The sequence below is a fragment of the Thamnophis elegans genome, chromosome 10, assembly GCF_009769535.1.
Source record: "Thamnophis elegans isolate rThaEle1 chromosome 10, rThaEle1.pri, whole genome shotgun sequence".
Taxonomy (NCBI): domain Eukaryota; kingdom Metazoa; phylum Chordata; class Lepidosauria; order Squamata; family Colubridae; genus Thamnophis; species Thamnophis elegans.
Window position 1 is genome coordinate 44,862,149 of NC_045550.1, and position 15,459 is coordinate 44,877,607.

General features: G+C 38.0%; 2 protein-coding genes across 3 annotated transcripts in view; both read left to right on the forward strand.

Annotated features, from left to right (window-relative positions):
• The window catches only part of LOC116513882 (arylacetamide deacetylase-like), a 68,791-nt gene extending 62,238 nt beyond the window's left edge, over positions 1 to 6,553 (forward strand). The window contains exon 5 of the mRNA XM_032225167.1: positions 5,406 to 6,553. Within this exon, the coding sequence (XP_032081058.1) occupies positions 5,406 to 6,014 (609 nt within the window). The 3' untranslated portion in view covers positions 6,015 to 6,553. The remainder of the gene's footprint in view (positions 1 to 5,405) is intronic.
• The window catches only part of LOC116513883 (arylacetamide deacetylase-like), a 37,815-nt gene that overhangs the window by 12,304 nt on the left and 10,052 nt on the right, over positions 1 to 15,459 (forward strand). Inside the window, exon 1 of one of the 2 annotated variants that reach the window (XM_032225171.1) lies at positions 12,202 to 12,364. The exons of the other annotated variant lie outside the window; for it this stretch is intronic. Within the exon in view, the coding sequence (XP_032081062.1) occupies positions 12,227 to 12,364 (138 nt within the window). The 5' untranslated portion in view covers positions 12,202 to 12,226. Of the gene's footprint in view, positions 1 to 12,201; positions 12,365 to 15,459 lie in introns of those variants that run through there. 2 annotated transcript variants of the gene reach the window in all.

The following is a 15,459-nucleotide window of genomic DNA, read 5'->3' on the forward strand; positions in this document are numbered from 1 at the left end:
AGTTTAATTCCTTTTCCATTGCATCTTTCCAAGCTTTCTGTTCCTCAGTTGGATATAGAGTTAATTCTTGGTAATTAGCAGGAACCTTATTTGCCTGACATGCTATAGATGCCTGATACCTGTCAGGTGGTCTAGTTACACGAGTTGAACATCTAGGTATTTCAGGACTCACCAGTGGACTCTCCTGTATAACCTGCTCTTGTTCTTCTGGTTCGTCACATACTTCTTCCTTAATTTCTTTCATTACTGGTTTTCCTACCTCATCATTAAGGACTACTTGGGTGTCGATAATAACATTATCATTTGTTTCTAATCGATTTCACCCCACGTGTTCTATAAACTAGTGCTTCACCCCACAGTGTTTCAGGCAAAGCTGAATCAGCTATCATAGTTCAAACCATGGCCTGTAATGTTTGCCCCCTTCGTTCTACAAACGAATTATGGTGTGACCTATAAGGAGCAGAACGTTTGTGCTCGATTCCAGCTGTTTTTAACATTGTTTGGAATTTATAATTGCTAAACTCCATCCCAATATCAGTGACTACAGTAATAACCTTGCCTTTCATCTTTATTTCCGCAAACCTCAGCCAATTAAAGAAATTCTGAAACATTTCTGTTTTGTTTCTCATTAAGTAACAGAAACCGTATCGGGAATAATGATCCATGATACTCAAAACATAACAGACATCTCCCAAACTTGGTTTCTTAGATCTTATTATAACAGCAAAAACAACTTCCAGAGGTTCCTTTGTTTTAAAACCATTCAGTCTGTTTGCTGGAGTAACTTTGCTTTTCTCCTGATTGCAAACATTGCAGTTTAAATATTTACTGCATGGTTTTAATTTTACTCCTTCTGCCAACTTAACAGTTTGTTGCAGCATTTTGAAATCAATGTGCCCCATGTGTCTATATAGTAAATGTATGCATTCGTCATGGGGTTTAACATTATGATAAGCTGTGTTAGCCATCTGGCCATCCAGTATAACATACAAACTGTTATTTAAAGTAGCAGTAACCCTGTTATCCTCCTTTTCAATAATGCAGGTATCTCCCCTAAAGGTTACCACATAGCCAATGTTAACCAGAGCCTAACTGATAGTAAGTTGAATTTCAGGTTAGGTACAAATAACATTGGTAACTGCTCATCTAGGAATGAACAACATGCATTACCTTCACCAGACGCCCTCACCTTCCATCCATTTGCCAAAAATACACATTCCTTGCTCGTCATTTTTACAAACCTTTTTCTATGTCTAACAATGCACTGTGATGCTCCACTATCAACAATCCACAAATCATTGTTTACTGGTGCATTGCTAGACATAGCCAAAGTAGACATACCTAAGTTGACATTAGCATTTTTTCTAGCTCTTCTGGCATTCTGTTGTTTTGCCTTTTTACAGAATCTAGCTATATGTCCCTTAGCCCCACAAGAAAAACTTTTTCAAACAATATAGGCAGTAGAAGGTGACTCCTCATGTTGTGGTGGTTTCTCTCTCAGTTGTTCCCTTTCCATCCTTCTTCTTGACTCTTCCAACAGTCGTGCAGTAATGTAAGTCAATGTTAGTTCATTTTGGGTTAGGAATTCAAGAGAAGATACAAAAACATCATAACTCTCATCCAGTGAGGAGAGTATGATATAAACTTGATGTAGCTCAGAAAAAATTAGTTCTTTTTCATGTAGCTCCTGGAAAAAAACCTTTCATAAAGGTTAAATGAGCTAACATATCTCCACCTCTCAGAAGACATGCCCTAAACAGTTTGCGTGTGAGATGTATGTGTGCACCTACAGTGTCAGGTACATAAATCCTCTTCAAATTCTCCCAACATCTTGCAGCAGAATTTTCTCCACGAATATGTACTAACTGGTGGTCATTCAGTGTTAGTCCAATTATACACAACACTGGTTCGTTGCATCACTGAAAATCTGCTATCTTCTTGGCATCATAATCGTTATCTAGATTCCAAGCAGTTACATCTGGTGGATTCTGTACAGCATCCCATAAATCTTTCCTACGCAGGAGTAGACTGCATTTCGTAGACCAGGAAACATAGTTTGTTCCATCCAACCGGGTTATCATTGATAGACTTGTTGATGGGTCGCTCACCATCTTCTCCAGGATAGTACAATCTCTACAATAAACAGCTGTGTGTATGCGGTATTGCGTATCAACACCAACTCTCCTTTAGCTACATCTGGTATAACCTGGGCCCATAACCAGTGCTAGGTAGGCTCCTCATTGGGAGAGCAAGTGTGTTCAGAGAAGCATTGTGAGAGTTGTGCTGGAGAACACACAAACCAGCATACAGAGACACTGCAGTTTAAATAGGCTTTTACTTTTGTGGAAATAGAGCTATCAGAGTCCATCAAACAGTCCAAGTCATACACCGATAAGACAGTCAGCCGTCAATGTATTTCAGTTAAGGGATAATTCAAATAACATAGTCCATAATCATACAAACAGTCTGGTACTCAAAGTTTGCTAGCAGTTGGAAAACGTACAATAGCTCACGGCACTTACTAACAGCCAGCTTCCAAGACACTCAGATCAGAACAGCCCAGCATCTAACAAACAGAGAGCTACCAGTCATTCTGGAATCCCTCTTATGGCATTCTGTTTTCTTGAGGAAAACAGCAAACAATCACATTTTACAATATGATTTAAAGAAACAGGTACAACATCATTACATGATTTATATATTGCCAACCCAACTGTTAGATTATATTCCTAACAGTTATGATGCTCCTAAAATTAATTTCCATTCCTAGAATTCCTCAGCCAGTAGAATTTTGGGAAGTGGCATTTACAAATATTCAAGTTGCGAAGATCGGGAAACATTGAATTAGGGATTCATGGAAAGTTTCCAGAAAGTCCCTCACAAAAGAAACCAAAAATAACTCATTAGAATTTGTAGGACTTCAAACCGCACATGAACACGAGGCAGGAACAATTCTGCTATTCATAAAATGAGCTTGATGTTTCTTAGTTTTCTATGGTAACATGCTAGGCTCACTCTTGTGGTAGTCTAAAGCCCTTGTTCCATAGTATTTTTGATGCATGTACTGTGTATTGGTATTGTAAGAGTAATAAAACATGCTTTGCCACTTATTTTTCACAGCCATGAAATCCTATGACCTCTTATCAAGATGGACATCAGAAAGACTAAATGCTGTTGTGGTGTCAGTTGAGTAAGAATGGGGTTTGAAGGAGACATTTTTGTTCATTAATCTTTTCCTAATCTTTTTTTCTGTAAGCAAAAGAATAATAAGTGATACTAATAGTACAAACTAGCACATTGAAGCCACATATACTGTATATTATTAATGGAGGATCATAGAATTATGCATGTTAATTGAACCCCAACTTTCTGAAATTATCATATAACCTAATACTTTGGGTGATAAATAAAAAATACCTGCAGCAATTAGCAATTAGGGCAACTGCTGGGCCTTTTCACATTAGATGGATAAAACTGGGTTTCTACCATTTTAAAAGAAAGTTCTAGATTTTCAGTTTGCTGATTTGCCCAGAGCAAGAAGTGGCATGCAGGCCATCTACCACTGTTGCAATGAAGCCCAAGAAGAAAATTGATTGAGGAGGAAATCCACTAGATAGCACCTTGTCAATGGTTATTTCATTGTGAAACTTGTGAAACTTCAGCCCCATTTCAAGATTAATGCAAGTTGAACAACACATCGAGGTAAATTTAACATGTTCGTGTGAACCGTGAATGACATAAGACAAACAATTCCGATTCTTACATTTTATTTGATATATTTACTCATTAGGTGTTTGATTGATTACATTTATTCAAGCATTAAATGGATGAAATTTCAGTAAGAATTGAAATGGGACTGACTCTGTACTCATAAAGAAGTAGGATATGACATATAGTCATAAATTAATGCTGAGCAAAAATTTCATCTGCATATTCATGAATTTTCTGAGAGGGGAAAAGGAGAAATTGCTATGTGTTGTTCTTTTACGTACCTTAATTATAAAGTGATTGAGGGAGGTTGTCTCCAGGAAATTGCAATCTGGGCTTCTCTCCAGTCTTAAATCTCAAGAGAAGTACAGGTAGTCCTCAACCTATGACCACAACTGCGCCCAACATCACATTATCTTGACACAAAAGTTATATGTGTAAAAAACAGTCATAAGTTACTTTTTTCAGGGCCATAATAACTTTTAGCAGTCATTAAACAAACTGCTGTAAGTCGAGGACTACCTGTATACTTTCCCATGGAGCATTTCCACATAAGGAAGCTATAGAAGCCTAAATATAAAGGAAAGATGTAACTTCACCCCATTGCAAGAATAAAGGAAGCTCAACAACACTATCAAAGTAAATTTAACATTGAGAGATTGAGATGCTTTATTTGTATGCCGCCCTTTTCCCTGGGGGGACTCAGGGCGGCTCACAACTCAAGGGGAGGGAGGACAAACAAGTCACAAACATGAGAAAACAATACATCATTAAAAACACAACAGTCATACAATTCGAGTGGGGTTAAAATCTTTAGCCCCAGGCCTGTCGGGACAGCCAGGACTTAAAGGCTACGCGGAAGGCCTGGAGGGTGGTGAGGGTACGAATCTCCATGGGGAGTTCGTTCCAGAGGGTCGGAGCAGCCACAGAGAAGGCTCTCCTCCGGGTAGTTGCCAGCCGACATTGGCCGGCTGATGGAATTCGGAGGAGGCCTAATCTATGGGATCGTATCGGCCTAGTGGAGGTAATTGGCAGTAGGCGGTCTCTCAAGTACCCAGATCCAATACCATGCAGGGCTTTGTAGATGACAAGTAGCACCTTGAAGCGCAACATATTTATATGAGTTGTGAATGACATAAGACAAAGAAACAAGATGAAATAATTTTGGGGGAATAAGAGGTCACTTTTTAGGACAATGTTAGTATACTGAGCCAAACATGACCTTTACTTTACAAGGAGAAGAATTTTAAATCTTTCCTCACTCTGCTCTTTTTCCCTATCCAGTCTATTTTGATGATGAAAATGAATTGAAAAAGAATCAAATAACTCCTAAAACATCCAAACTCCACAAAGCAATAATAAAGAATAGTTAAATTATAGTCATTTATGAATAAGACTGGAACATACTGAAGTTCTCAATATATCTTTGGATACTGTACAAGTGTCATAAGATATCTTTCAGTATTTTGTTTGCAATTTCCCTCAAATGTCATTGCTGCAGAAAAGTGCCAAATTAACAAATACTGTGAAAAACATACCAGTTAGGGGTTTTCCTGTATAATTTTGAATAAGAGATAGAAAATGTATTAGCTTTGAAATTTTAATGGCTGTTTTGCTTACATTACAAGATGCAAAACTTATTAAATAGTCCATTTTTCATAGGGAAAATATTTCTAATAAATACTTTTCTTTTCTAGATTCTAGATGACCCTGACATCAAAACTAAATTCAAGATTCAAGCTTTATTGTATCCTGTTCTTCAGACTATTGATCTGGAATTGCCATCCTATCAGGATAATAAAAACATGCCAATTCTGTCTAAAACATTAATGGTCAGATTACTCAGTGAATATATTACATCAAATGACTCTTTTTCCAAAGCTTTAGAGAGTAACCAACATGTTCCTGCAGAGTTCAACCATTTGTTTAAATTTGTAAACTGGAGTAAGTGGCTACCTGAAAAATTTAAAAAAGGCCACATTTACACTGACCCATCACATAGAAATTCCAAAACTGGACACAAATATCCAGGTTTACTGGATCCAAGGCTGGCACCACTTTTAGTTGAGGACATTAAGCTTTGGGGCTTACCACTTACATATGTCCTCACTTGTCAATATGATGTCTTGAGGGATGATGGAATCATGTATGTTTCCCGTCTTAGGGAAGCAGGAGTTGAGGTAACACACGAACATGTTGACAATTTTTTTCATGGTGTTGTATCATTTATTACAGGCCCTTTTGCCTTAAATATAGGACAAAGAATGGCTAACAACTACATTGAGTGGCTAAATAAGAACCTGTGAAAACACACCTATACCACCTGAAGATGGTTGCTTTGGATTCATTTGGTTTTATTCAATTTATATTGTTTGTTTCAGGGACATTATCCTTTTGGTGAATAACCAAAGTCTGCAGTTATTATACTTGATATAGAATCTCTTGTTTCCTGCTGTTTGAATAAGTATGAGAAGCTTGGTAGAATATGTGGGGGAGTTGTATAGCCATTAAATGATTAATAATTTAAAATGAAAAATAAAGCTTCTTTTGACTATTTCATATGTGAATTTATAGACTTGAATCTTGATGTTATTCAGGATTGTTTTAAAAGTCATGATTCATTTCTAAACACTTTTGGTACCAGTGAAATGTGTTCCAGTGAGTTTTCTTAGGTAACTTGTTCCTTTTGGCACGCAACCAGTATGAATATCTGGCTGCAGACCATTGTAAGTTCTTGAGTAGCATTTAATGAATAAAACCTCTTGTTTTCTCTTGATTGGATATTGCATGAATGGTGTCAAAGGAAATGGGTGTGATAGTGCCTATAAATTTATCTTTGATTCAAGTTGACTTGTTGATTCAGAAAAAAATGAATAAAATGTTCTGTGAGATATATTATGCCTGTTCTGGACCGGGTGTGCAACCATGCCAGGGGCCAGTCAGCTTTAAACTTCACGCTTTAGGATTGGTGTCTCAGATAAATTTATTAACAGAAATTCTTAGTAGCAAACATAGAGTTCAATATTAAGATATAGCTGACCTTGATCTGTCCATTGCGCGATATGAAAAAACTATGCTTTTCCATTCCTCTGATGAAGTGGGGGTGAGGAAACATGCTTTTATCCCATTGTTCTCAATAAACACAGAAACCTCTTCACAGAGCATCTGGTCATAAATCAATTTTCCAGGGGAGAGAGACTAGGTATCCAATCAGGGAACACAGATATGGTCAAATGTCGTGGAACTATATTTCCCAAAAGGCATCCCTGCCTATATTTACCATAAGGAGTTTTATCTCCCATGAGGTACTTTCTTAAAGGAGACAGTTCTTAATTCCTACATTAGCTATATACTGTTGAGTCAGCACAATGCCACAAATACAGTACAATGAAGTACAACTAGTACTTCAATACTACTTCCCATTGTGAGTTGATGGATCACTTAGGTAGATATGCTCCTGAGGAGACTTCCTTTGATCCAGTTTTTTAATCAATCTCCAATTTTCTCTTTTTATGAGAGACAATCCAAAAATGGTGGGGCTTCAACTAGAGCACTGTAGATGAACTAGATTATCTAGATCCATTTCAGCTGAGTTTCTAACTTGGGTATGTGTTAAAGATTCTTTTTTAAGCCATATTCGATTAGATTGACCCAAACTCAAGAGATATAAAAAAAGATTTGGATGTGTAAGACAAGTATATGTCGACCAATAAGATCTCACAGGTTGGGCCTTCTCTGAGTGCCGTCGGCCGGACAATGCTGGCTGGCGACCCCTCGGGGGAGGGCCTTCTCTGTAGCTGCTCCGGCCCTATGGAATGATCTACCCGTAGAGATCCGGATCCTTTCCATTCTCTTGGCCTTCCGAAAAGCCACGAAAACCTGGCTGTTCCGGCAGGCCTGGGGCTGTTGAACAAGGTCCAGCCCCACTTAGGCGGATTATATGGGTGTGTTTTAAAATTGTATTTTTTAATTGTATCTTTCTATTTTTAACTCTTAATTTTTTTTATCTTGTCTTGTAATCCGCCCAGAGTCCTACAGGATTGGACGGTATACAAATCTATTAAATTTCAATTTCAATTTCAATTTATATGTGTGCTTCCTATTACCTCTATTCTGTATTTTTATCTATTGCTATTGTTTCTATATTATTACCATATATTATTCTATATTATTACAATTGTATCTGTACAAGCATTCTACTTCTATTATCTCCGACTATTACAATTGTTTCTATACTTTATTATTATTACTTCTATATAGATAACTATCTATCTTTAAGAATGGTCAATACTCCAACTTAGTAGAACTCTATTAGGATTCTTAAACTGAAGGAAAAATTGCATGTTTGCATTTGTTGTTGGTTTTTTACTTGAATGTTATTTTATACATCTCTCTCTCTCTCTCTCTCGCTCTCTCTCTCTCTCTCTCTCATATTTAATCATAAAAAATTAAAAGTTTATCTCATGATAAAATTGTAAGAGCAGCTAGGATAGGATGGGATAGTTTGTTTCTTTTTAAAGAGATAGTAACTATTGCAAAGCTGTTCTTATGTATGAAATTAAAGACTGATTGTTTAATTTATTTAAGAATAACCAGTAATTGCATTTTTAAGGGAATTATCACCTTTTTATTTCCTTTTTTCCCACTCTGATTTGTGAAAAATAGATGAGCAGGGATATGGAATGTTCAGGTAACTAAAGTATCATAGAAGGTCAAGATAAGTTCTCTATCATTTTAAACACAGACCACAGTGTAATGGTCTTAATTTGGAGAATCTAATTGAGATTTTATTGCCCATTTTTTTTTACAAAGCAAGATTTTCCTTGCTTCCAAAGTAAGGGAAAACTTGGCTTTGGTAGAAAACAATTTTAAAAAATCAAAACCTTTACACCAATTCTTCTCTATTTATTGCATCTAGAAGACTTTCTGTATGTTTCTTTAATTGGTTCCTGCTACCCTTAAAAATGTCCTGTTACAACTTGGAGGAACATGTTCATTTTTAATTCTTTTCTTCTGCACAGCCATTTCTGTTCAAGAGTAACTTTAAACTATATGTTCACAGATTTAGCTTTCTATCTAAAACTATCAAGGTTGTTGATGGACTATTTAATGAAGTATTAATATACTTGAAAAAAAATCCTTTACATCAGTCAAGGGCAACAGGTTATTTCTGATATTATGCTGCCACTTGGTGGTTGAGCGATTATTTTTTATTAATTAAGGGACAATAAGTTTTTACAATTTTTTGAGTAGGAAGGAACATTTTCCATTATAATTTCTTCCAACACCTGCATATATGTGTTTGTGTCTTAGTGCATTTCAACAGCTTTTCTTCTTTTGGGTGTATTTTTTTTAAATGTAGAGTATTAATGTTTTTTTCATAAAGAGATAGTAGCCAGGGCTATAGGATCAAGACAAGGCAAATATCAGTAAGACTAATGTTTTATTTATCATCTGTCTGGCTATACAGCAAATGTACTCAATTTGAAATCAATGGCTTTCATCCAAAAACTCACTGAAGAGCACCAGATCCTTTTGATCCTATAGGATTTGGGGAATGTTAAGATTGGGGGATACAATATATTCAAATTGCTCTGTGGTTCGGCAGGTGGTATGTCCTTCAGTCACAGCCTTCAAGGCTTAAAAAAGACCAATCTGCGTATTTAATTTTAATATTTTCTTTTATGATTCATTGCCAAGAAAAAATGAGCTTGCTAACATTATTTCATTTCTCACCAATTAATCTACTCTTGCCTAAAAACAATCCCCTTTCGTTTAATCATTACTCCCACAATTCATGGGATCATTATCAGCAGGTATTCTTACAATAGTGGTTATGAGCAGAGGTGGATTTCAATTTTTTTACTACCATTTCATGGGCGTGGCTAGATGGGGGCATGTGACTGAGGTGGCATGGCCAACTTGACATCACTCATGCACACTCAGTCACATGACCCCCTCACCAAACCATGACGTCTGAAACGGTGACAAAATATTTTGACAGGTTGGGTGGGCTCCAGCCTCTCCAGAGCTAAGGGAGTGCCTGCAAACTCCCCAGTAAGAAAAGAAGTTTTGTCCTCCTGATCCCTAGGAACACTGTACATGCTTCAGCAGGGCTGCTAGAAGGCAAATATGTCCCTGTTTTTGCAAAAAAATGAGTGGAAAATGGCCCGGGTTTTTTTGTAAAAAAAATGGAGGCATTTTCCCTTCCAGCAGCTCTGCTGAAGCCTGCAGAGTGCTTCTGGAGGCTGCAGAAAGGCAAAAATACCTCCGTTTTTGTGTAAAACTGCCCACTTTTCACCTGTTTTTTGTGAAAACCGCACCATTTTTGCCTTCCCTTAGCCCTGGTGAAACCTGTGCTTCTGGAGGCTGGGGGAAGGCAAAAACAACTCCATTTTGTGAAAAACACCCCATCTCTGTGACATCTCTGGGACTGAGAGGCACACACCATTAAAAAAGGGGAAAATTACTTTTTTGAAGTAATGAAGTAACAATGAAGATTGTTCTGCACATGTCAGAACAGAAAATAAGTATGGTGGCTCCCAGGATAGAATCGGTACAATCACATGTCCAACTGAGTTATTATCTGTTTGGCCAAACCAGTCTGAATCAGTAGGAACCCATCATTGATTATGGGATTTCTTATGAATGTCTTTGGGGTTTCCTTGGAAGAAAGTCCTCTCATTTGACAATTTAAGGCAATCTTTTAATTTTAATCTATGAAGTCACAATTAAAAATAAAAACAGAGACATCAATGGCTCAAAAAATTTTCTTTGGGAAAGGAGCATGTCACTATTGTATATGGACACATTATTTAATTAAGAAATATGCAGAATGAATAACTAGGAATGCCATTGTGCAAACCCAAACTTAGTGGTTAATTTTTGAAGTGTTGTGCAAATGCAAAAAATTGCATTCAGTGCTGATAATCAGTAACTGTTAGCATACAAACAATATTTCCTCGATTAGGGGATACTTCATACAATCACTCATATCACTTCTGATCTGCCTACTGCAATGAGGCTGCCCTTGAAGACTACTGGCAAGATTCAAGTGGTCCAGAATGCAGCAGCATAGACATGCCTCAGAATGCCCATGTAATGGCCCTCTTTTGTGAGCTGCACTAATTATCAGCTTGTTCCCTTGTATGACTCACAGCTTTACATGTCATAGACGTGCCACTTGCCTCCCACAGAAACTGCCCAATCCTGTCTGGCAGGATTGCCACAAAGAAGAGGGAGTCAAACTATTCTCCTGGGCACTTGAGGGTAGAACAAGAAGCAATGGGTGGAAATCAAGGAGAGAAGCAACTTAGAACTGAGGAGAAATTTCCTGACAGTTAGAACAATTAATCAGTGGAACAGCTTGTCTCCAGAAGTTGTGAATGCCCCAACACTGGAAGTCTTTAAGAAGATGTTGGATAGCCATTTGTCTGAAATCGTATAGGGTTTCCTGCCTAGGCAGGAGGTTGAACTAGAAGAACTGTAAGGTCCCTTCCAACTCTGCTATTGTACTGTATTATTGTATTTTTATCTTTTGCTTTTTTCTTGTTTATAATATTTTAAACAATTTGTAAACCACACAGAGTGACAAGAAGTTGGGAAAACTAATAATAATGTTGATCGAGATTCAATCAAATCAAAGTTTATCAATATGTAGCTGGTTTTAATTGCCATACCAGAAAGCCTTGGGTGGCTCTTAGAAAATCTGTATATTTGACAAAATTTATGTCAATCACAAAAAGCACTTTGCTTGAATCATACATATACTATGCTAATACGTATTGACTTCCTAGGTTCTTGGGAACAAGTCAATAAGAATAAAGATCAACACCATCTTAAGAACTATTAGTGGTGATTTCACATAACTTAGAATCATCATTATCATTCAACCAAAGTAAATTTGCTCTTAACTAATCTTGCTTAGCTAGCATAATGCAGAGGATACTTATTATTAAATATATTTGGGATAATAAATTTATTTTAATAATTAATATGTTTTATTAAATATTAAATATTATTTATTAAAAGCAAGAGAACAGCACAGAAGAAGGCAGTAACTAACCACTTCTGTAATGAAGAAAACTGCTCATTGTTATGGAATCTTATTTCATTAATCTGAATCATAGGATATTTCTATTGCTTTCTCCTTTCTAAATACATCAATTCTACTTTCTCTCCAGCAACTTTGCCACTTATAATTTCAGTTCTGCAATTCAAAGGTAATTTGCAAGGCAGAGTGATGAAAGTGTGTTGCAATCCTTAAATATTTGAATATAGAAATTTTTTTTCCTGAAAAACTACTTTTTTAATAGTCAAGAACTGTCTAATCCTGTAATTTACAAAGCAAAATAGGTTCTATCAACTGAAAATTTGTGAATATTTAACAAAATGCCTCTGGCACTAATTTTACTATTAAGATTAAATGAAATGCTTGATCAGCTGACTTGTCAGTATTGCAATCCTCCTGAGATTAGTCAGTAAAAGCTAGAGTTGAATAAAGTAGACAAAGTAAAAGATGGGAGGAAAATTCTTCTGCCTTCTGGTAGCTTCAACTTTGATAGCCTACTACATCTACCAGCCTTTACCAGAGAATGTGGAGGAACCCTGGAAGCTGATCCTTTTAGATGCTAGCATTAGAAGCCTAAACCATGCAGTAAGTTGAGACATTTATTTCCCGTGCTTATGCCTGAGAATGCTTGAAGGTGAAAGTTGTGCTTTTAGGGAAATCAGATAATGCCATGGAAAGCAACAACCAAAAAAATAAGAACACTAACGATCTGTAAAATGCCTTGGTCATACTGAAGGCAGATACTGAATATTATGGTTTATCCATAGGAAGAGCTGTGGAATTTATGTATTTTTCTACACTTTTTCTGAATATAATCTAAAAAATATAATAAAATCAGGAGCAACCTTCTTTCTATATTTTAGGAACTTTTCCTTTTACAAAATATTTTCTTCCCGAACATTAGACTCTGAGCAGGATGCTTTTTCTATATTGGATATAATGTATATTTCAGACCTTCAAGAGAGCCAGTTTGGTTTAGTGCTTAAGGGACTAAGCAAAAACCGGGAGAGTGAATTCTAGACCAGCCTTACGCATGGAAACCAGCTGTGTGACCAATTCCTGCTGTAACTAAATGAATCAATTCTTGGTCGATCAAGAATAAAATGGGCTCTGCACTTCCAGGCAAATGCTAGTTGGGGAGGGGGGAAGAGAACGAAAGAAACTTCTTTCACTTCTTATCTTCTGTACCTGTTCTTGTACTCTTTTTTCTCACCGTCCCATTATTTCCAGATTGCAATACTTAACTGGTAATAAAGGTAATGTATTTCCTCTGTTTGTTTTATTCTGTGCCTGCATACAGAGAGGGAAATCCTTATTTGTATTTCTTTGGCCTCCACAAGTCCTCCCAAATGTAAGGTGACCAGATGTCCTGCTTTTGGCGGGACAGTCACGATTTTTCAAAATTTGTCCCGTGTCCCCTGGCAGGTTCAAAAAGTCCTGATTTTCCAAGAGAAAGAAAAGACGCCGAATTATCAATTATAAAAAGGACGCTGTTAAAAATAAACTTTTTATTTCTCTGAAATGTCATTCCCGATGTGGCCTTTAGAGGCCAGTGGTTTCCCACACTCCGCTCGGCTCGCTCGCAGTGCCCGACGAGGGGTGAGGCTCCCTTCCCTCCTGTGCGTACGTGCGCCGATGCACAATGTTTTTGCGACAGCCATCCGGCAGCCTCGGGCGGAGGGGGGGCTTTCTGGCAGCATCAGCGTGGCGAGGGGAGGCTCGGTCCCAGGCCAAGCAGTTCAGCCCTCGGAAGGTTTTTTTTTGGCCCGCTTCTCTTGGGCGCCGCTCTCCCTGCCGTGCCGTGCAAGCAGCCATCAGCAACCTGGTTCGGGTGAGCCGAGGGAAGGCAGGCGGGAATCCGGTTGGGAGACGCTGGTGATGGGGGTGGCTTTTGAAAGTGTTTTTTAAAGCCCTACATGGCATTGGACCTAGCTACCTGAGAGACTGCCTCCTGCCATTTACCTCCCAATGACCAATAAGATCACACAGGTTGGGCCTCCTCCCGGTGCCGTTGATCAGACAATGACGGTTGGCGGCCCCCCGAGGGAGGGACTTCTCTGTAGCTACACCAGCCTTGTGGAACTAACTACCTGCTGAGGTCCAGACCCTCACCACTCTCCTGGCCTTTGATGAAATGGATGTTGTGTTGATTTTAATTCTGTAATTTTAAATGTTTTTATTTGTTGTGAGCCGCCCAGAGTCCCTAGGGAGTGGGCGGCATACAAATTCTATTAAAGTTTCAAAGTTTCAAAGTTTTTTCCATTCTGTAAACTGTTCAGAGTGTGGTGTAAATAAAAGCACCATGAAGCATTACCCCTGCTGCCGCTGCCTCCCCCGCCGTGCTTTTGAGGAGCCACGAGGCCGCAGGAGCCAGTAGGAAGGCAGCAGAGGGGGGGAGCAGGAAAAAAAGGCCCCATCCTCCTCAAAAGCACGGCAGAGGAGGCGGCAGCGACAAGGGTAACGCTTCATGGATTTACAGCGGTCTTTTTTTTCTTTACAACTCAGGTGCTCCGAGCCCCCCCACCCCCACCCCCATCAATGGTGTCCCGCTGTACCCATCTTAAAATCTGGTCACTTTACCCAAATAGGGAAATCTTAGAGTAAATACTCATTGTTTAATATACATTGTTTCTGCATTTTAGCTGTTCATGTCCACCCAGTGCACTGAAACGGATTAGTCTTTTTGCATGCTGCTACATGAACAGCCTTCTAATTTTCTGTTGAGGTGTGCAAACATCTTCACTGGGAATGAATCTGCAGCTTATCAGTTTTCATCTACCTGTGGGTGCTTGCAAAGGGAAAAAAAACAAGTACCTTGCCTTTTTCAGCAAGTGATTTGATTTGAGACAAGTTTATTCTACCTGTTTGGCAAGTGCAATTTATAGAGTAATGTTACAAATGTAGTCTAATAACGATGTCCCATAGCAATAATACCCTCCCCTTGTTCCTACCCAGAGTACCCTTTGCCTTATCTATTAGTAGAAGATATAGTATTAGTAAATTATTAGTCCTACAGGCAATCTTTTTGCAATCTTTCTTGAGAGTTCACTTCTGCTTTATCCAACTGCAAACCTTTTTCTACATTTGTGCTTTTTTTCTGACCAGTCAGTGCTTTTTAAGTACAAGCTGAAGGCATTTTACTAGAACACAGTACTTCTCAGGTCAGTGTTTCTCCTTTACCTAAAACACCTGCCATTGTTGCAGGAAATCATGAGAATAAGGCATAAAAGGAAGCCAGGACAAAAAGTAGAATAGAGTCATTTGTCAGATATGGAAGAAAGATACCATTCAAAGTGAGATTAGGTGGGAATAGAGTAAAGTAGTTTGTGCCAAGAAATGTACACAGAGGCTTGATGATTAATATGATTAAAAATCAGGAGAAAGTTGTTTTGTGCATAAGTTGAATGAACATATAACATGTGCTTGGGGTATCTGTGCTATTGGTGGCTGATTATCCCAGTGCTTAGTCCTATAGTGTATACCTACCTTCTAAGTTCCAAAAGTCAGCTAAAGTTAAGGTGATAGATTTAGACAATATTCAAATCCCACTTGTCCATGGAGATCACATCATAACCAATCACTCACTCTTAATTCAGAGGGTTGTTGTGAGGATAACACAAGGAGGGACACCCATGTTACCCACCTTTCAGGGGAAACAAAAGCTGAAATAAAAATGTAAT